Source organism: Cyprinodon variegatus, unplaced genomic scaffold, assembly GCF_000732505.1.
Source record: "Cyprinodon variegatus isolate N-32 unplaced genomic scaffold, C_variegatus-1.0 Scaffold925, whole genome shotgun sequence".
In the NCBI taxonomy this organism is placed as follows: domain Eukaryota; kingdom Metazoa; phylum Chordata; class Actinopteri; order Cyprinodontiformes; family Cyprinodontidae; genus Cyprinodon; species Cyprinodon variegatus.
The window spans coordinates 30,894-52,953 of NW_015151378.1; the positions used below are offsets into that span (position 1 = coordinate 30,894).

The 22,060-nt window shown below is 41.2% G+C and overlaps 1 protein-coding gene across 3 annotated transcripts in view; it reads right to left on the minus strand.

The window, feature by feature from the left end:
* Positions 1–299: 299 nt before the first annotated feature.
* soga1 (suppressor of glucose, autophagy associated 1) overlaps positions 300–22,060 on the minus strand; it is a 109,752-nt gene continuing 87,991 nt past the window's right edge. Inside the window, exons 9-24 of one of the 3 annotated variants that reach the window (XM_015398305.1) lie at positions 20,432–20,735; positions 20,009–20,236; positions 15,850–15,984; positions 14,852–14,974; positions 13,559–13,789; positions 13,178–13,294; positions 12,859–13,026; positions 5,985–6,137; positions 5,643–5,759; positions 4,403–4,467; positions 3,425–3,566; positions 2,692–3,297; positions 2,311–2,578; positions 2,008–2,226; positions 1,384–1,802; positions 300–1,163 (exon numbers count right to left, since the gene is read on the minus strand). In XM_015398305.1, coding sequence (XP_015253791.1) covers positions 1,029–1,163; positions 1,384–1,802; positions 2,008–2,226; positions 2,311–2,578; positions 2,692–3,297; positions 3,425–3,566; positions 4,403–4,467; positions 5,643–5,759; positions 5,985–6,137; positions 12,859–13,026; positions 13,178–13,294; positions 13,559–13,789; positions 14,852–14,974; positions 15,850–15,984; positions 20,009–20,236; positions 20,432–20,735 — 3,430 coding nt within the window. In that variant the 3' untranslated portion in view covers positions 300–1,028. Of the gene's footprint in view, positions 1,164–1,383; positions 1,803–2,007; positions 2,227–2,310; positions 2,579–2,691; positions 3,298–3,424; positions 3,567–4,402; positions 4,468–5,642; positions 5,760–5,984; positions 6,138–12,858; positions 13,027–13,177; positions 13,295–13,558; positions 13,790–14,851; positions 14,975–15,849; positions 15,988–20,008; positions 20,237–20,431; positions 20,736–22,060 lie in introns of all 3 variants that reach the window. The other 2 variants (XM_015398304.1, XM_015398307.1) reach the window with 2 other exon arrangements.

Genomic DNA, 22,060 nt, shown 5'->3' on the forward strand with positions numbered 1-22,060 from the left:
GTTTCGGCTAGGCCCGGAAAAAACAAATCCCAACATTATAAATAAATATTACAAAAAGAAACGTCCCATTAGCTTAACAAAAGGGATCCCAGTCTAACTTAACATAGAGAGGAACGGTTCCCAGTGCTTGCTATCGAAGGTCAAAGTCATGGCTTTAATTTCATCCGTCTTGCCTGATTTGTCTCCCCTGGTTAGTTAGAATGAGGGCTTACTGCTCCAGACAAACAAGCCTTCAGATAGATTTACTCTCCAGTGTCATCCACAAAGAAGTTGTCTTTCAGATAATTTTTGGAGTCATTAGGCTCCAACATCCTTCATTTGACTGATTAAATCAAAATATTTTAGCATATCACACCCTATGAAGACACATTGCACAGAACTCTGCAGTGTCTCGTTAATATCTGGCATTTCTTTTAGATTTGTGAGGTTAATTGTGTTAAACAAACCAATTTGAGGAACAAATCCATTCGCTGTGAAATGATCTTGACTGGATAATTCAATGAAAAATATCAAATTTTTCAGCTCTAGTCTGTCCGTCTTTGCTCATATTCCCCAAAGTTACACCTAAACATCAGATCAGGAGTATTAAATCATGTCAGGGTGAATGTATGATGTGAAATGTAGCAGACTGATCGAAGTACCCTTTAATCTGAGATACGGAGGTTGTGTTTTGCAGATTGACATCATTATTTACTGTAAGCTGCTGATTGTTGTTAGAAGAGAGAGAGGATATATGTGGTTTCAGTCCTGCTGGTAGGTTTGGGGTGCTGGGTGTGTCCTTGGCATCGGTTGCTCTTCTAGAAAACGGAGCGCTGTTGCCTGGGTTCTGCTCATGGTTTTGTTAAGATGGCAGTAGCTCAATGAGGCAGTCTGTGCTGTCGCTGTGTTAGGGTTTGGCAGTGGGCCCTGTGTGGCAGGTTCTAGGGGTTTTGTGTGCGTTCGGTGCTCTGGAAGGTGAGGGAAAGCGTTTCCATGGCAGTAGTGTTGGTGAAGAAGCGAATTTCCTCCATATGTGCTGCGTGTTTTCATCACTCGTTGCAGGCGTCTCCCTTCTCCTCTGCTCCGGCTGGAGACTCCTGCAGCCGGTGCTTGCAGTGGCGAGAGGCTGCTCTGGATGATCGGACGATGCAGGAGGACGGAGCAGCACAATCACAGGGTGCATCCTGGGAAATAAAACCATGTCATTTCTTGTCCTTATTAATATTCATATCTTTACAACTTTACTACGTTTTGTCGCATTTTAATTGCAGTAGTTTTTGTGATTCAAGACGCATGCACGCCAGATTTAGTTGTTTGTGGTTTGAAAACCTCACCCAAACAGCTTTAACTACCTTTTAACTATAACCAAAAGTAATTCCTCTGATCTTAATAGAAATTCGTCACCTCTACTCCTGGTGCTGCAGCCATGCTGTTGCTGGCTGCTTCCTTTCCTCCTCCCAGGATGCTGATCATCTCCTCACCAGTCGTCTGCCTCATAAACCTCTTGTTAACAATCCTGGTCACGCTGTCGCTGCCTCCACTCAATCCAGCCAACGCAGCAGCCCCTCCGACCGTGGGTTCATCCAAGCTGTTCAAACTCCCCATGATGCCCACTCCTCCCAGGACGGCGAGCGAGTCCCTTTGGAGTCTCTCCGCAGGGAGGTGGACCCCGCCTGGGCTGGGCCTGCTGCAGACGTTCCTGAAGAACTCCTGCACCAACCCTCCATAGCGCTGAGAGCTGGAGTCAGGTCCACAAACCACAGCGCCGGAGGGTTTTCCTGCGGCGGGAGGCTGCCGAGCGGGACTGGCGGTCTGGCTTGGTCCTAAAGCAGTGCAGTGATCACAGGTTTGGATCGTTACTGATGGGAGCTAGTTACTTTGCTGCAGTTTGCAGGTAGAATTTGGGACTTTTTGCCACAGTAACTTTTTCTGTTTATTATCATTCACCAGATTTAATTTTAAAAAATGATAAAGTTAGACTTAAATCATAAAAAGACAACATTGGTTTTTCCACCAGCTGCATCTCACCTATTTCACTCCTCCAGAGCGACTCTGTGCTTCCAGAGTGCTCCACCACGCTAAAAAGGCTGGAGAGGCCGTCGGTAAGGCCGTTAAGGACGGGGCTGTCCCTCGTGGTGGTGGAGCGAGCCCAAGCAGAGCCGCCGCCCCCACCGATGGGCCTCTGATGTAGGCTCCACATGCTGCGGTCCCTGCTGGAGGAAGCCCCGTCCAGTCTGGAAGTGGAACCTGTAAAAACAGAAGCTGTTATTTCTTCTTTTAAACAACAAACTGGGTTTAAATTAAGCAATAAGAACTGATTAGAAGTTCTACCAGAAGATCCTCTTCGTTGGAGTTTAGGTGATCCATATTTAGGGGAGCAGCAAGGCCTCTCGATACGGCTGTGCACCTTATCCAGTGATGTTGAGATCTGCCGAGTTCGGACCGACGCCAGTGAGGAGGTTGTTGTTGATGACGGACGAGGGGACCAGGCTTTGGTGTGCAGCCCGGCCCCCCTGCTGCTGGCCAGGCTCTCTGTCTGCAGCCCGATGCTGATGCTCTGGGCGACAGTCTGGGTAGACTTGCTGCATACTCCAACAGGCTGGATAAAAGAAGGGATAATTCATCTCTCTCCAGCATGGCTGAGTTTGCAAAATCATTTAACATTTAATGAAAACAGGACTAAAATATGTTAAAAACATTCCAAGGCGATACCTGACTAACAGGCTCCTTGCTGGATTTCCTCTCCAGAGAAGAAGAGCGAATAGCTTGGCGGACACAGTTAGTCATTTCCTTCATGTCATCGCTTAAGTTGGCGGCAATGTCTCCGATCTCCAGGTCCTGGAAGGGAGAAGAGGACGTCCTCCCATCGACCGCTCTGTTAACCGCCCCACTGCTGACACTGCTGCTGAACACACTCGGCATGGAGGTGGAAATGCTGCTGCTCCTGCTCTCCAGCAGCTCCCGGTGCTGTTTGGACAGCGAACTGAGCCACTGCTCGTAAGAAGATGTAAAACACACGGCAGGCTGTTGCTGCTGAGCATCAAGAGCACTGAGTGAAGCTACGCCGTCATCCGTGTCATTGTGTTTCAGAGAGGAGCTCCCAATGCCTGAGTGATCCGCATCTAAAGACTCCTGGTGTCTCCTCCGGTGCTCAATTCGCCGCACAGCAGGAGGGCTGTAGTAGATACGGATGCCGGTCCGGTCCGGAGCGGTGCAGCTCCTCCGCACAAAATCCAGATCCATGTCGGAGGCTGTGAAGCTGCTGGAGGAGCCGCTGGGACCGTCCCAGGTTTTACAAGTATCAGGAACCTCTGGGGTCTGGAAACGGGAGACAGAAGCATCAGTTTAATAAATAAATGTTTTTTATGAGTTAAAAGCAGAGAGACAAAAAAAAGACAAGGTGAACCTTCTGAAACCAGTTAATACATAAAAACCCGTTACCAACCTCATTGGTTAAGCTGGTCCAGTTCTTCACACTTATGTCACCTAACTCGGCTCGAGTAAAAAGAGGCAATGAACCAAACAGCGCTTTGTCCTTCTCACAGGTGGATTTATTAACCTCTGAATCCTCCACTGTTGATTTCACCCTGTAGAATATAGTGCAACAGTATTCCTCTCAGCATTTTGTGACAATACCACATACTTCAGGGCATTTTAATTGGAATAAACAGTAAAAACCAGCACAGAATGATCCACATTTTTAAAATGAAAAAAAATCTATATATTTTTTTGTTTCTACTTAAAAAAAAGAGGGAACATCTGAAAAGTGTGCTATGCAGGACTAACCAGGGCTCCTTTGTTTAAAACTTTATAGAACCAAATTGTGTGATATGAAAACTCAGTCTGTAAGTCGATGCATTTATCAGCAACATGCTGAGATATTCAGTCCATTCCTCATTAGGTAGGGAACATCTATAAACATCAGTTTTGAATTTTTTTCCTCTATCTCTGAACTGGAATCAGCTGTGGGTTTTGATTGTTCCATTCTAGCACATAAATATCTTTGGATCATGGCTTTAACCTGCTAAAATGTTAACTTCAGACCTAATCACCAGTTTGTCTGTCCCTGTAGAATAAAATCATCCCCGGCATGATGCTCCCATCTCAATATTTGATGGTATGATCTGCACTGATGTTTTCTCTACCACAAACAGCCCTTTTCACATAATCATCATATTTTATATCCTCTACAGGTCAATTATGGGCTTCTTTCAGTCACTTTTACAAGAGGACTACACAGTTTTCCTTTTCACAGATTCTCTCACCTGAGCTGCAGAGTCATGCAGCCCTTTTATTCTTTGCATTGGATTTTATTTACAGGATCCGGAGCATATGGAATAATTGAATAATAAATGCACCAGATGATCAAATAGAAAGCTTCCATAAGTTTGAGTTAAAGCAACAATTATTTTTGCAGTGTCACCTCGGTGATGCTGATCCATTAACAACAGCTGTGTCCACTGTGACTTCTTCGCCTGGAGGCTTCGTCTGTGAGGGGGGGAAAAAAAGACAAATAACATTAAAATGATCTTCCTGACATGTCTGCACACCATAGATCCTAAAACGTTGTGTTTAGGTCTTCCAGCCACCTCCTCTGGAGAGTCTGTGGGAGACTGAGGTGAAACACACATAGATTGTGATGCTGAGTCGGTGGATTTTACAGCAGAGGGGAGATCTTAAGCTGTGAAGCAATTTTCTCTCAACACTCATATAACAGATGAGGAGGAGAGGAAGAGAAGAAAGGGACATCTGCAGGTGCTGAGCTGACAGTTTCACTCTCACCTGCAACCCTCAGCAACTCCGTCCGAACTGTCTGAAGGAAAAAGTAAACTAAGAATCCAAAGTGGGTAATTATATGTCTGTTTTTAAATGTGCACATTTAATAAACAAATGTGTTTCACCTGTTGTGATTGAAATCTCTACCTCTGTTTAAGTGATTCAGCTAGAGATACACTAAGCTGCCTGCAGGGGGCGCTCCAAGTAACCTTAAAAAAGCTTCATATTCCACATGAGATAGAGTTGATTTCCATTATGCTGCTTTCATGCGGGACTCAGACAAAAGCTAAAAGCTGTACTTTTTAAATGATGTGTTAAATGCCATCATTTGATATCACACAGCCCAGAGGAGGAAGGAAGACGAGGCAGATGGGGAAGTGGAAAAAGCGAATGAGACGACAGGAAACAAGGGGAGGGGAGGAGGGGGGAGTTCTCTGCGGACTGAGATCCTCAAAGATGACAGAAAGGCCTTAAATGCACCACTGGGGTTTAAGGTATGTAGAAAATCCCTTTAACCTTGCAACCTACATAAGGTGGCAGCATGTTGTCAGCCCCCCTGACATGTTCCAGCAGCTCAGCGTTTTACCAACAGAGCTTTAATCAACAGATATGAGTGACTTTGTTTCTCTAGCTTTTAAAGCCCAGGCAGCCGTGGGTAGTTACTGCCTCTGTCCACAGAAACAGAAAGAAATGTGACTTCTACATCTGTAAAATCTTATGGACTTGGGTTTTACTTTGCTCTAAAACCCCGACATAAGGGAAAATAACAACACAATTGTTGTATCTACAATATCTCTGAGTGTCAGACTCTATCTGCCCCAGATTGTCTAGAATAGTCTTAGACATTTCTCCCCCTTACATGGACATAGAAACGCCCGCCGTTTTACCTTCTCCTGCTGCATGCTAGCCTCTCTCAGTCTCTGTTCCCACTGAGCTCTCTCCTGGCTGAACCTCTCCAGCAGCTGCAGCTTCTCTCTGCTCCAGTTCCTTTCTCCGATCTGAAGCTGAACCAGTTGAAGGACGGGCAAAAGCAGAAGAAATCAGATTAAAAAACCCCAGAAACAGATGCAGCAACTTAGATTGACTCCAATATAAAATACAGCATGATGCTGCCACAGATTAAACATGTGTCTGCAGACCTAACAACTGCTTTCATTATGTCTTCATAGTTTGCAGCGTCGATAAAGTTGTGGGTATTTATCTCAACTCAAGCTTGGACGTCAGTTTACCTGTTTGGTTAAGTCCATCACGGCTGCGTACGACTCGGCGAGGAGGTGCTGGTGTTCCTCACGTTCCTTTTTAAGAGCCGCCTTCAGGTCCAGAGGGTCCAGGGTTTCAGCTGCCGTCATGGCTGCTGTTGTTTTGCCCATTTTAGTCTCAAACTGGAAAGTAAAAACAAGTCAATTCAGCCACAGTTATTTAAGAAGGAATGTGCTTTTGATTAGAGATTCAAAAACAGGGTAAAACGTTGGCTAACGCCTAATAACGGGAAGATTTTAGCATAACTCTACCAGCTCTGTGTCTTAAACCAAAATATAAGATAATGATGTTCAATCTGGATAAAATGAACTTTTATTTGACGTTTTATTCTAAGCCTAACTAAACATCAAATGCATTACAAAAAGTTGATAAAATGCAAAACACCAGGAATCTTGCACATAGAAAAAATTAGATTTGATGTAATAAACTGTCCTCAAAAATATTACAAAATTTGGAAACCCATTTTAGAACAACTGAAGCCATAAAGAACCCCTATCTCCCCCTCTTTTTTTGTTCTACTTTACTCCATTTGTTATGAATAAAGGTGTGGACACTCCTAATTGACTGGTTGAAACGCCATAAAGTGTTTTTTTTTTTGTTTTTTTTTACTTTCAGTATGTCCAAAGTGTAAATTAACAAATTATTTTTATATAATATTATTTATTGTTTGTCTAATGCTTTTTTTTTGTTTTTGTGACAAATGCTAAAGGATTCACTAAAGGACATTAATCATTGTCATGTTTTTGTTGTATACCTGTAAAAAATCTATAAAAAATAAAATAAAATAAAAAAAATGCAAAACACAGTATCAAACCCAGTATATACAGGTAGTTCATGAGAGAGTGCCTCATTAGTATGGCAGGGTAATGATGTACTACAGTATAATAAAGCTTGTAAAATTAGAATTATATTTTAAATGAATCAAATTTAATGTGTGGATTTAATGTTAAGTTTAAAAAGCAGTGACAATATTAAGGAAGGAGGAGTTGGACTGTGGTAGCCACATACTGTAGGTCTTCATTCCTTCCCATCCATCTTAGCAGCAAAGCTACAGGTTTGGCATCAGAAGTTCAACAGAGCAAAATTTCTCTTCAAATCTACTTTTTATTTTTATATTGTTGAAAGGATTGCCATAGAAGCTCATAGCTGTATCAATAATGGTTTGCATGTTTGGTTAGCGTTCAAATGCTGACAATAAACTTTGAAATGAAGCTCTTTACAATTAGAAATGGCTTCTTAAGTTCCACCAGTGTGATTCATTTAGTGCTGAAAGTGATTTATGTTGGATGCGTTGCCTAAAATCTCTCGTGCAGCACATTGGATGATTTTAGAATCTGAATTCAAAATAAAGAAAACCTGGAAGAAATCCACAAGAAAAATAGGGTCACATGGAAGACTATACCAGTTAGAAGAAAAATATCAGAAATATTTTCAGAGATTCCACATTTGAACTGAGCTTGATGCTCAAATGCTTTATATTCTTACTATATTTCCTCTTATAATAGTTATTTTTTTGTTTATATCTTTATATGCAAAAGTATTTGTACAAATTGCAATAAAATGAAAAATGAATCATGACTCACAATGTTCTCCAGGAAGAGTTGTGTTTTGTTATCAAACATAATCATCCCCAATAAAAGGTCAATGTCTTTGCAGGAACAAAAAAAAACTAATAAAAAGCCTCTTTAGGATAATAAAAACATATTTTTATTATCCTAAGAGCAGTTTTAGCAATCAGTAACTATCTATACCAACGTTTGTGCCTGATTTGGGTAAATATTGTGTAAAACACGCCTTGCTAAAAATTAGAGCGCGTTCATGACTGTCTGGGATTCATTCATAAGGAAGAAGTCTCAGAATATTAACATGTCTCCTCCGTTTCTTCCTCAATAATGTGCCTTTTTAACCCTGTTCCACTCTGAATTGTCCCAGCCGGTTTCTCACCCTCCATTTTTAGCCCCATCATCCCTTTTTTCACCCTCCATTCTAGATCCTGTAGGTGGAATCCCTTCAAATATTGATGAGTCGTTTTACATTTTCTCCCCAGTGTCTGTCTCCCTCCATGCACACGGCTGACAGTACCGGCACGTCGGCATGACAAACGCGAAAAAACGCAAACGCCCACATGCATACAGCCAGACCTCCCAGACCCATCAATCCTCTCCGTGTGTCTGTGTCTGGCGTCTATATGTGGTACTAATGAAACTGTCAGGCAGCCAATCACAGCGAAACATAGCCTGAACCAAACTCCTGCCTCTTATGGCCACACTGTATTTCTCATTAATGACGAACCCTCCCTAACGAGCCTCACAACTCAAAGTGGTTTACTGCAGCAGTGGTGAGAGGGAGGCTATTTCACTAGATGGAGCGTATTTACTGTTGGATCAGAGATGTTTAGGTTCATCTCACGATCTCATGAATTTAAATATCTGCATATATGAAGGTAAAACAGATTAGAATAATATTGGCGGTATTCTGCTTTAGACATTCCTCACTTAGAAGCTGCTTCAGGGTGTTTCTATCAGATGTTTCTATGGTTTACTAAAAAAATTATAAAAAGCATTTATGGAGTATCCAATGCTTTTATTGAGATTTACTCTGAATTCACGCTAAAGGTCAATATTTACAGTGTTGATGCTTCTTTTTCAAGACCTCTGCCATCAGTGCTGGCATGCTGTAAATCCACTTTTGGACCAAATCCTTGAGTGATGGCAGTCTGTTCTATATGTCTATATGTTCTATAATCAATGCTTGGAGTTAGTCTGAATGTTTAGGTTCTTTGTTTCTGGGGCTTTCCGGACTTTCCGGACTTTCTTGGGGTGCCCTGATATTCAACCTCTCTCTTTCAAGTTCTTAATAATCCAATATGTAGCTGACTGAGCTTCAATCTACTTACCTGCTATAAACGTCCCTGTTAACGCATTTTTTGTGAAATTTAATGATGACTGCATGTGTTTAAACCTATTGTCATTATGAGCGCGTGTGAAATAGTACGAAAAGTTATGCACCGTAATTTGGTACGTTTTGGACGTTTTTTTCGTCGTATGCGCATCTGACGCACCATTCACAAATATAGAATATAAATTACAATTAGCCCTAACCCTGACCCTAACCCTAAGATATAAAACAGCAAGCAACGTAGTTCGAGACATGAATAAGTGATGATTGCACTGTTTTTCCCATTTTTCGTCCGTCCGCGGATCTGCTTTTTTTTCCTGTCTGCCAGCGCATGCGCACTGATGTGGTTTTTTGAGGAAAAACGTCCAAAAACGTACAAAATAGTGTGAATAACTTTTCGTACGATTTCATACGCACTCATAATGAGAATATGTTGTGTGTTTCCTTGTAGGTAACCATGGTTGCAGTAGTTGCAGTATAAGCTGCACATATCGAGTATCGGTTAAATTGGTGTCAAAACAAACGGAATCTACACGGGGCTTAAACAACCTGTGTTGGTTAATCTCTAATTTAAAATCTCCAGAAGAAACAGGCTGGGAGAACATTTCTGCAGCACCCCAATTCAGTCTGCTTCAGCATTTCTATCCCACAGCGCTTATATCCCCCTACAGAGCTAACAACAGCAGCTAAGCGCAAACCTTATCCTGCATAAGTTTCTTCAAATTCATAATTTTTATTCACACATCCATCCATTTTACATCACGCTTTATCCCAGCTGGGGTTGCGTAGGGTGCTGGTGCCTATCTCCAGGGTTTCTACAGCATAAGGCAAGTTAAATTCAAGACTTTTTAAGACTTTTTAATGCCACTTGAAATAAAACTTTAAGACCAAATTCACAAGAAACACAAGAAAAACCTGCTTGCGACAACTTAACCCAAAGGTTTATTATAACATAAGCCACTGCACTAATGTTTCAAATTTTGAAAAGCTTCCCATACAGGAAGAAAGCTAAAAACACACAAATGACAGATATATTTTAACAATTATTTAACTGAATTCACAAACCTTGTTTTAGCAGGTAACAAAACAAATCGGTTTTAAAGCCACAACATTACCAGTGCTAAGTCTTTTTTGCAGCTATTTTGCTTGAGTGCCTTCTTGCACAAAATACACTGAGCCTCATGTATGTTCCCTGGTTTTAGCCATGGAGAAAACTCTTGGCTGAATAGCCAATTTTCGTTACATGTAAACTTGCTCATATTTCCCACTCAGAAATTTTATGGTGCATCTCCCAAATGTCCCGGCCGCAACAACGCTCTTATTGGTTCCGCTATCAGGACGGAACTAATAATGGCGAGCCATTATTTATTTTTTTTAAATAAAAAATCCCCCAAAAATGTCAATTTTAACGTTTTATTTAGAAAGACTGATTTAAGAAATTTTAATACCATTTAAGGCCTTAGTTTTATTTTGAAGAATTCAATGCCTTTTAAGACTTTTTAAGGACCCGTGGGAACCCTGTCTACAGGCGGGGTACATCCTGGACAGGTCGCCAGTCTATCGCAGAGCAACACAGAGACAAACACTCACGCACAAACTCAGAATTTATACACGCACAGAATTTAGAGAAGCCAATTAATCTAACATTCATGTTTTTGGACTGTGGGAGGAACCAGTGCATGCAAACTCCATGCAGAAAGAGTCGAACCTGGAACCTTCTTGCTGGAAGGAAGAAGTGCTACCCACTGCCAACTGAGCAGCCCCATTTTTATTCAGTTATAAATATCTAAGCTCATGTAACCTAAGTTACATGTAAAGTTCATTGGCATACTTTTTGTTGTTGACTATGATTCCCTGTTAAGGTAATGATCAAGCCTTTTCTAACATTCAACATCACCAAAAGCTATTAAAAGTGGGGTCAGTATCGGTCAAAACTCAACGCTGCATGTTTTATATCACACATCAAACAAACAGCCCATGTTGAACCTGCATATGATTTTCCAATTAATAAAACAGATGTCCCCCCCCCTCCTTCATGACTGAAGTTAAAGCAACAGATGTGATGAATGAGCAGTAAGAGCTCCCAGCTGCTCAGCTTGTCGTCACAGAGGTGGCAGGTGTCTGTAACAATGCGGAAGGATGACTGATTAACCAGTAATAAACAATCCAATGCATCATCACATGCGGATGAAAGTAAAATAAAGATGCGTTTGTCCTGCTTGCATTCAGGGCTGCTGAGATCATTTGTACTTTCTCTGACTAAATGTGTTTGTCAAGATGGACAGTGAAGATAATTTCCTGTCAGATAGTTTGACAGGAAGGACAGTGTTTGGAATTGAGTTGACTTGTTCAGTGAAGCAACAGCTGGAGGACCCGCTGTGGGTTGCCAGGGAGCCTTGGCACTGATGCGGTCGGTCTATTGTTGTGCCGCTATACCCCCCCCCATACCCACATACTTTAGCGTGGCAAATTGATGGCATACTTTACAGTTTGTATTGTTGGCACAGACGAGATTACTTCCAAATGTGGCATGTAGGTCAGAGTAACACCCACACACACAGGCCCGTTAAAATGGCTGTTCAAGTCTGCACCTCTCTGCTAAACTATTTGTAATCTCTCTCATCTTTACAGATTACTTTTGATTTTCTAAAAAGTCACGCTTTAAAATCTATCTAGGATTTCTGAACTTCTTTCTTTTGTTCAAATGTAAACGTATTTAAGCAGTTAACACCTTTACACATCATGATCTGTATTAAATCATTAATACTAGATGCGTCTCTTCATATCAGATCAGAAGACAAATGATGTCGTACCAACGTATGCGGACTGAATGGTTTGGATGGCGGCTGTGATTGATGATGGCGGTCGGCGTTAGTGTGCACCTCTGAGAGCATTATTGGGTTTGTGTGCTAAGGGACCAGGATAATGCAGAGCAAAATCCTTTACTGTGGGAAAACCGTAGGGCCTTCATGGATATCGATAGCTTATTTTTTCCCAGTGAAGTATCTTGAATTTACAAAGTGATGATAGGCTTTCTATACGAGCAGCTTTATAATAACCAGCAGATGTAAATGAAAGCATTTTACATGTAAGTGAAGACATTTGTAACGCTAGATACGCATGATGCAGGTTTTAATGCTTGCATGTGTCATTTTGGCTTAAAATACCGTATGAATAAAAGCAGAATTGCACAAAGGGTCATTCCATATAAAATAAACATCCCTTAAATATAACTAAGTGATGGGTTCATATAATTAGGTCGGACTTAATTGGCCAAAATGATCAGGCTTGTGGGCTATAATTTATCTCCCATTCTTCTCCTGCTCTATTACACACAGGGTGTTTTCTATCCTAGAAGCTGTTAATTAAAACTATTACAGCTTCAGCTGCTGTTATGAGACTGAAGGAGAGACAAAGACAATAAAGAGGGGGAGGAAACAAAAGCCTTTACAGGGGCTGGGAAAACTGAAAGTATTAAAGGTTTTATAGACAAATGATCCACCTGACAGATGGAAACCCTAGAAGTGAATCCCAGAGCTCAATGGGAAATCTCATAATATTTAATTCTATGGTTTATTTTGGGGATTTGGTAAAACTGGTTAAAGTACTTTCAATAGGAAAGTTGTTTCTCTTTTGTTTCTTTACTTACTCTACATTTCAGTTTTACCTGAAATAAAAAAAACAATAAAAAAAATCTGTTCTAAATATTTCAAAAATGTTCTAGCCTAACTGTTTGGTAGGGGTTGTACATACTCATACATGTTTCAAAGGTTAATTAGTTATGCGGCAAACTTAAAATGTGGTTTGTGAAGCCCTCTTGAACATGAGCAATTTAAACATGTTAAAAAATGTTACTCTCCATCTTTTTTTGTTGCTACAACATTGTGCTGCAGGATGTTATTAAATGTAGTGAAGTGTTCGGTTTTCTGCAGCAGCTTTTTTTACCTGCGTGATGAGGCTCTTTAGTTCGGTCCTCTCCACCTCCCACGACGCTTTGGCCTTTGCAAACTGCTGAGTGAGTTCCTGGGAGCCTTGTCTCTCTTGTCTCAACTCTCCACTCAGGTCCTGCAGAGCAACCTTTAGGTCTGCCAAAGTGTTGCTCACTGCACTCGACTGCAACACAGACATCTCTGGTAAGTGTTTATGTAAGAGTGCAGGTGCAGCAGTTACTGGACAGGATTTCAAAAACTGCTTCCATAAGATGTCTAAAAATGATTTCTGTTCATCCAAGCAGCTGTGTCTGTGTGCATGCAGCTCTGCTTGCCTTTATTGTGGGGCTGAGCGGCTGCTCGTCTGCAGAGGCTCTCTTATCTGCTGCGTTCGTGGGGTTTGGCAGGCTCTCCTCCTCCAGCAGCAGATACAACTCCTTCAGACTGTTCATCTAAAGAGTCAATGTGCAGCAATAGCTGTTTACTATTAATCTCAATCTCCAACCAAATATAATTAATTACATACTACATGTTCTTCCAAAATTAATTTACAGAAATCAAACATTAAATTCTTATTCTGATGTGTTATTACAATTTTTCTCTGTTTCTAAAAAAAAATAAAGCAATCATCCCTGAATCATAGAGTGAGAACAATTAAGAATAGAGAAATGTGACATGTACTAACTGAAACGGTTTTTATAATTTTTTTTTTTCACCTCCAAAACATCTTTCCCCTCTGCATCCTTCTGGCAGCCCAGCCTCCACTGTTTGAGGAAGCAGCGGAGTTTCAGGCTGAGCAGCAGCAGGGCCTGTTTCAGGTGCTGGGACTCCTGAACCAGCAGATTCCTCTCCTGACTCCACAGCTTCTGCTGAAGCCGAGCCTGGAGGCCCAGGCTCTGAAGCTGGAAGTCCCGTCGGAGCAGAGCCTTCTGGTGCTCCTCCTGGAGCTGAGAGAGGGGGGGGGGCATAAACAGTCAGAGGAGGTTCAAGGCTGAAAAGTGCTTTATTTTACTTGTTGGAGCTATTTATTTTTTATTTCTTTATCCATTTCAATTGTGTCAATTCCTAAACTAAAATTTTTTTGTATTATTTACAGACTTTATTCATAGGTTAATTGTTGATTTTTTTGTTTTTATTTGTTTTAACAGGAAGAAATGTGGACGGTCCATTTTCTATAAATGTAGGGGCCTGGTAAAGGACCAGCAGGCATTTGGGTTAGGGGCCTATGGGTTTTTACCAGTGCAAGAGAGGTGTCAGTGCAAGGGAATGTTTGAACTCTGTAATGTGCAAAATATAGGAAATAAATCCTATTCTTCAACTTCTTTTGCCTACGTCAAGAAAACGTGACCCCAGTGCCTAAATAGTGGCTTATTTGAACTTTATATGATGTTTGGTTTGACAAACAATCGCCACTACATTACCTTTCATGTTAAGTTTGATGTTTTAAATTGGTTGATTAACATAATCTTCAAAAAATGATTAATATATTTTTAACTATTCTACATTTTTTCTTATAACAAACTTACTTTTTATGTGCATTAGTGTCTCTCTGTCTAATCACACTGAGTGTTTAGAATTAGCAAAGAAAAATAGGCTAAATGTTGAGTCCTTAGATAAGCGAAACTGGAAGAGACATGGTCTAAATTATAACTTTAAATAAAAAAACGTATAATTTCCTTCAATTTTGCACTTTATTCTTTAACATAAAATCATGTAAAATACATTAAATATTGTAGTTGTAAAAATGTGCAATGTCCAACAATTTTGCCAAACACTGTATCTACAGAGATGAACCAAAAACAGCACAGGAGCCAAATTTGGTTCTGCTTTGAAAACTGTTAAACTGTTTCTGAGGTGAAACTTGGAAATGTAAACTCACTGATTAAAAAAAAACAAAAAAACATCAAACGAAACCCAGTGAAATCGAGATCATGTTTTAAAATGAGTATGTCAATACTTTAAAGTAAACTGACAGCATTTTATTTGTTATATTCCTTTTTGAAACCTACCTGTGAAAGTCTGAGACTGACTTCTCTGTGGTTGTGTCTCTCTTTGCGCAGCTCCTCCTGAGCTTCTCCAGCTGACTCCTTTTCTAGGGACATCTGCTCCCCGAGGTCAGAGACCTGTGCAGACTGGAGAGAAAAGGAAATGAGAAAAAGCTACTAAAACCCAAAGGAACCAAATGAGTAAACATGTGGAAACAACTAAAGATGGAATGATGGAGGAGATGATTTGCAGGAAAATAATACAAAAACTGACCTTTTTGGTAAAGGAACATAAAATACTTTAAATCCATGCTCTGCCATAGGTCTTCTTCACCTACAGCTAAACTAATGCACCCTCCCACGGCTCATAAGCTGCTGACTTAGTGCAACCTATCGACAAACCACTGTACCATTAATGTCCTTTTTTAACCTTCCCCTGGACTCGATCTATTTCCTCCATCCTCCTACCAGAGAGCACCAGCTCACTGCTAGCAGACAGTAAAAGTAACTTTGACATCTGTTAAAAAAAGGCTTTCTGCTGCTAACAAAGTGAAAAAAAATGACAAACAAAGATATAAATCCAGAACGTACTGTTTCTATTCATGACATAGAATCAAATTCACAACCTTCAGTTCAGAAAAAAACAATTTTAATCTCTGAGCAAAGAAATAGAGAAACAAATACAACATGACCAACCCATTACTGCCTCATAAAAATGGAAATATAAATCTTTGCCAAATCAAGCACAATTTAGAATGCCTATCTGTGTGCCAAATATCTGCGTATCCCATGATGTAAAAGAGGTTTATATTATTTATACATTGGCTGTCTCTTTGTTTAGTTAAAGGTGGTATAAGAGCAGCAAAAGTTATTTTTCTTAGGAGATATCTTGGCAATAAAAGGCTCCGGTTGCAGCTGGGTAATGAATGCTGTTGGCTTTCAGCCGAGAGAAGCGCTAAGGCGAACGCACAGGGCCTCCAGTAGGAGTTTGGTTCAGTGGTGTTGTTCATGATTGAGCTTACCGTGGGATGATCCATCTCCTTCTCCTCCTGTTCCGTCTGGCTGGCTTCCTGATTTTCTGTCTGGTTGCTGACAGTTTGGCTGCTCTCGTTAGTTTCATCTTTCTCGTCTGGATCTGATTGGTCCCTACAATCAGGCTGCTGCATGCATGGGCAAGTTAATGAGAAGAGGAAAGAAAAGAAAACACACAAACAAAACGAAAAAAAAAAGAAAATCATAGAAAATAAAAGAGTAGAGAAAAAGGAGACATTTTGGGAGAACAATGAAGATGACAATAAGAAAAAAAACAATAAGAAAAAAAAAAACGGTACAACCAAAATGGTGTCTATATATGAGACATCAAGAAATTAGAAATAAAAAAAAAATACTTATGGGCCTCACAAGACAAAGAAAAGGATGTAGAGGAAGAAGAGCTTGGTCAAAGAGGAATATGAGAGTGTGGAGAAAAGAATGAAAAGGACAATGGAGGGTAGAATGAACGGCTGAGGAGCAAGGAGGGAATATTTGAATAGAAGAGAGCAAATGGGAATGAAAGATAAGGAAGGGGACCGAGGGAAGAAGGGAAAGAAGGAATGGCAAGGGAAGAGAAGGAGTAAGGCAGTTAGGATGAAAGGTCAGAGCGAAGGGAGCAATAAGGTGTTAAAGCGGAGAGAGAAACGAATGGCGTGAAGGAAGCAAGAGTTGGAAGCAGGGATGTGAGAGGTGCAAGAAGAGGTCAAAGAGAAGCAAGGTGGTGAAGGAAGGAATGAAAATGAGCGTGTGTGAATAGTGACAAAAAAGGGGTTTGAAAGGTGGGAGGGGGGGGAGCCAAGTGCAGAAATCGATCGGATATGGAGCCCGTGCAGACAGAGGGAGGAACAAGAGAGGGAGGACAGAGGAGGAGAGATTGGAGGGGTTGGAACTGGCCTCTAATGGAGTATTGGCACTTAAATGAATCACTATTTTATCACACTTTCCAAAACCAAGCAAATAAATTCAGATCAGATTAGAGCAGAATAGAAACAGGACTCTGTTGATGACAAAGCAGCGCTTTAAGTTCTAAAGGGCTCTATCTTGGCCTCAGTGGAAACAAAACGTTAGAAGTTGTTGCTACTGTCTAACTTTATAGAACATGTTTAATGGAATCCTCAGAGGGAAGTTTAAAAAGTTCTGTTTAGGTAACTGAAGTGTTGTAGAAGACGTCTGCCACTCATCCAAGAGCCTCCTTCATTTCTAACTAGTGGTAAAGAGGACTGAGATTAATATACTGTAGGTGTAACAAAGAATTAGAGGGAACAAAAGGTGGCTTTGATGCCGCCCACTGCATTGGCCAAGGAGGTCATAGAGGGTTGTTATAGGTCGTTAGGGGGTTCTGATGGGTCGTTAACTCATTGAAGTAAACAAACAATCGTCAGAGTGGTTCCTGTCACACGCCTCAGATGAAGACAGGTGAGAGGTGAATCCTCTGGATAATGTTCCTAAAAATTGCTTTGTAAGTAGGTGACAGTATAAGACCAGCTCCTCTGTTAGGTGTTGCTCTCTACAGGTTAATAAAGATGGCTTCCTTAACCCCTCTCTCAAACAATCATTCTTCTTTGGCCAGAATATGGACGTTGTTGTCCTCAAACAAGGGTCCTTTAGGTGAATAGCTGAGTCCTGTCCTGAGGGGTTAAGGCTGATTTATATTTCGAAACTAGGTCGTCTGCGTAGGTGTCGCAGTGAACAAAAAGCCATCCCCACCCCCTACGCAGACACTCTGCTGCACCCCTCCCAAACTGTAGGTGACTGCAGACAGTGCCGCAGACAGGAGGCCGGCTTGTTTTGTTTTTTTGACCGCGATTGCGGAAAACGACTCGTGAAGTTTGACCAACTAGAAGAGCAAGGTGTGCGAGAACGCTGGGACCCTTTTTCCACCTGGATTGCCGTTTTTTTTTGCCGTCATGTCCCTCCATTGTCGGACAAACTCGCCCCCACTTCCTTATCGCCTCGGCCGTATCTAGACCCACAGCGTATAGCACAGACCACGCTTAAAATTGAGCATAAATCAAAAGTGTCTGCATCAAGCTCATTGCGCCACACTGCTGTAGAATAACTAGCCCTTTAGCCCTCCTGTGTAGCGGATGCTTGGTCTCTACAATGTACAGGTCTGTGCACTCTTCACTATACTGAACATTATAAAAAACGTTGTCTTCCTGGTTTCTGGGTGTCTTATCTTTGGGAAACCAGTCTTCTCTCTGGGGGTTTCTGGGTTTGAAGAGCACAGGGATCCGGTGCTTGTTAAAAATCTTCCTGAGTTATTCATAGACTCCAGTATTTTACTGGAGGCTGAGGGAACCTTGTTTCAGGACAAAAATGTCCATATTCTGGCCAAGGAAGAAAATTGTTTGAGAGGGGTTAAGGAAGCCATTTTGTAAACCTGGAAAAACCTTCTGTCAACAGTGGAGCTGGTCTTAGACATAACTATTCACCCACCTACGAAGCAATATTAGGGACAATACCCAGAAGATTCACCTTTCACCTGCCCTCGCTTGACTCTGACTTCAATGAGGCATTAGTGACACCTTTTTGTGGGGGGGTTTAGGGCCCATTCGGAGGCTCTTAAGGCCCTTTACCGGCCCCCGGTTGCCTTCCTTGGCCATTCCGTTAGGGGGGTTCAAGGCCCCTTTTTTTTTTTTCCAATAATTATTTTGTTATCCCTTCAGTATGTTACTCTCAGTGCTCCCCACCACCACTTAGAACTCAAGAAGCCTCTTGGATGAGAGGCGAAACGTCTTCTAGAAAATTTCACTTCCAGTTGCCTAAACTGAATGTTTGACCATAACCTTGATGACTGAGAATTTTCACAGATATATAAATCCTCATAGGGTTTAAATTTCATTACCAATGAAACAAGTCTAAGAAAACGATGACCAGACATGAAATAATTTAAAATCAAGCTGATTTTAATTTAAAATTTCTGTTGAGTTTATTAGATTTTCTGTTGAAATTCACTAAAACAATAACAGGGTTATAAAAATAAAGAGGAGCCAATTAAAGCTGCAGTGAAATATTTCAATTAGTGAGGCTAAAAGCGACGCTGTGAAGTCACTGGCTAACCTGCACCTCAAGCTCTCTTCACTGCAGACCTCACCATGACATTCCTATTTACCTCCAATGTGTTCCATGATGATTTTGTTTGGACTGATAGAAGAAAATAGTTTGTAATTTAGAGTTTCAGGGAGCAGATCAAATTCAGAATCTATTTTTTTCACGGTAAGCCCCGGCAAAGTGTTTAGTTATGATTAGATGTTAGGAAGAGAGCTTTAAAACTACCTCTTAGAATTTATAAATTGATTTCACAACAGTGAAGTATGACTCGAAAAAATTCTTCAGTCGTTCAAGTCTTGCAATTTACAGGTTAAATTAATTTATAGCCCAATCAGCTGAAAAGGAAAGCTGAAACTGATAGTGAAGGCGCATAAACCTCATACAGAAATTCAATATATTTGTGCAGCACATAAAAAAACAATGTTCTGAGTTCTGACTGTTGGATTTTTAAAGTAAGTTCTGTTTATTGATCCAGATCATCAGATGACACAACAGAAACAACGACCACCACATGAAGAGAACCAACTGAGACTCATGACACCAACTCAACTAAAGATATACCTCCCAATTATAAAATGAATGGACACAGTTGCTCAGTGCCGGTTGTAGTAAACTAGGTGTGGAAGTGGTTAACATTTATGTGTCCAGGCAACTGGCTCCATTTGAGGCCCCAAGCAGGATTTAAAGGTTAGGAGGCATAAAAACAGCATGCAGAAGACATGGAGATTTTGTTTTTTTTACACTGGGAGCTCAAATCTGACCAAAAATAATGGATTCTGTAAAAGCTGAAATGCTTCAAAAATTTCTGGCCTGCATAATAACAGCAAATCCAATTAAATGGTGTTGTTGAGTTGGCTAAGAGGTTGCTGGAGATTTGAGCACGCTGCGTAAAGGAATTCTGCATTGCGCGGGAAAAAAAAGAAAGATAGCATGGCAGAATAGGACTGAGAGTGTTGTCGGCCAAAATAATGATTGGGCATTAAATAATAAAAGAACAAGAAATAAACAAAAAAGTGTATCTCTAAAAATATATAAATATAAATAAATGAAAGGACAGGAAGGTGATGGAGAGGACTGTGCTTCCTGAAGTTGTACCTTTTCCTCCGGTTGGTTTTCCTCGTTATCTCCAGAGCAGGGTAAGGAGGTGCAAGGTGATGCTGGGGGGGATGCTCCTTCTACCTGACCATCCCTTCCCCCTAGGGGAGGTTTAGCCAGACCGTCTACCTGCTCAACAAAGGCCTGCAGCTGGGTGTGCAGAGCTTGAAGCCTGCTGGTTAGAGCACCAACCAGAGGGCGGTCTGCCAAATCAGACAGCTCTGAGATCTGGGGAGAAGAAAAAGCAGCATTCTTCACAAAGTTGTTCAACACTGGCAGAGATAAGTATCACCCACAAGCGTAAGGACACGTTGGAAAATCTGGTTTCACCCTATAAATAGATATGTGTCCCAGCGGAAGCATCCTGCATGTTACCGGTTTCCTCTGACGCGTTTAGGCTTGAAAAACAAACAGAGCTGGTACCTGACAGTGAGGCTGAGGTTTCTCCAGGTCACACGGCTCTGCTGCCTCATTGCTGCAGACCTTGTGATACAAGGAAGGAGAGGAGGAGGGCAGGCAGCTGGACTCGGGGGAGGTCAGCAGCTGTATAGCAGTGGAAACCAAACGAGCCTGATCCCTCATGGCCAACAAGGCATCGCGGTCCTTCTGCCCCAGGCACCCAGAGAGCGAGGTCGTTGCATCAGCGTTGTCCTCAATCTTCTTTTTCTCTTCATCCATCTCAATGGCATCGTTCTCTCCTCCTACTGGCTCTTTGCGATGGGGTGGGCTGAAAAAAACAAACCACGATTCAGTTTCAGTATACTGGTTGTCTTAGAGGACAGGATCTATTTTCTTTATCTTGCTATGTTGCTTTTACCTGTTTATAAACACCATCCTTTTAAAAACCCTGACCTAAATCTTTGCACGCAAGGCTCTCTGTGGCCACATAAGTAAACACAAATTTACGGTGCATCTGGACACTTTTTGTTAGACTTGATTTGTTCTGCACCAGAGCAGAAAACCTCATTCAATCGTCGACAATCTACGGCACACAGAACATTTCCGCCGGTTTTATTCAGCTGGATAATGTAACTAGGACAACTTAAAGGTCACCCGCTTTTGTCCAAACAAAATGGATCCTCTGCGCATTTCGCATCCATGAGTGAACCGCAGCTGGGTGGAGTTAATGCAAGAGGGAAACAAAACAAACCAAAGCAAACAGTGTCATCTTCTAGACTGAAACCTCTACAACAACCACTGCATGTTATATACACATCAGGAATGCAAAATAACAGAAAACAATATTTCAGACAAACTCAACCTTTTTATGATCACTACTGTACATCCCCACTGCTCACCCTGAGCTTTAGCCTCCCAGTCAATGTGCAACATCGACATTTATGTAAAATTAATGACATTTGAAGTGCATCAATGCAGCCGTTTGCAACTTTTTTGTGATGATGATTGAGATTCAATGCACCCTTACTCTGCATGCATTGCGGTCCATGCATCCACCAACAGCTGGAGCTGATTCAGCTCTATTCTGCTGTTATTAACTTACAGTGTGACATAAAAAAAAATAATTGTAAAGCTCTATAAAAACACAAGTAAACAAAATAAAGTTATTGGTTCTATTATTGTAAATGCATGAATGCATTGACTTGTTTTTATTATCCACATTGATAATTATATGGATCATCCTGAACTTAGGCTACATAGGCTGCTCTCTGCCTATGCAGAGTTTTGACAACGGTGGAAACTGTTGGAAACTCCGCTGTCTGATCTGCTCCAAACTTTACTTGTAGATGCTAAAAATTTGGGTTTTATGTGGAAGATTTTCCCCCCAGGCATGGTGAGGACTTTAAAAAGCAAAAACATTGACTTTTGACCGCAGTGAAATTAGTTTTATGGGTTTAATACTGGCTGCGATGGATAGGCGACCTGTCCTGGGTATACCTGCTATAACTGTGCAGGGTAATTGCCAAATGAACAAAAATGATTAAGCAGAACACAAATAAACCTTCTTCCAAGCAAACTCTGTTCCAAGACTCAAACTCAACATACAAAGAGTAAAAAAATCTGCCTGGAAGAAGAGAGGTGAGCTGGATTGTT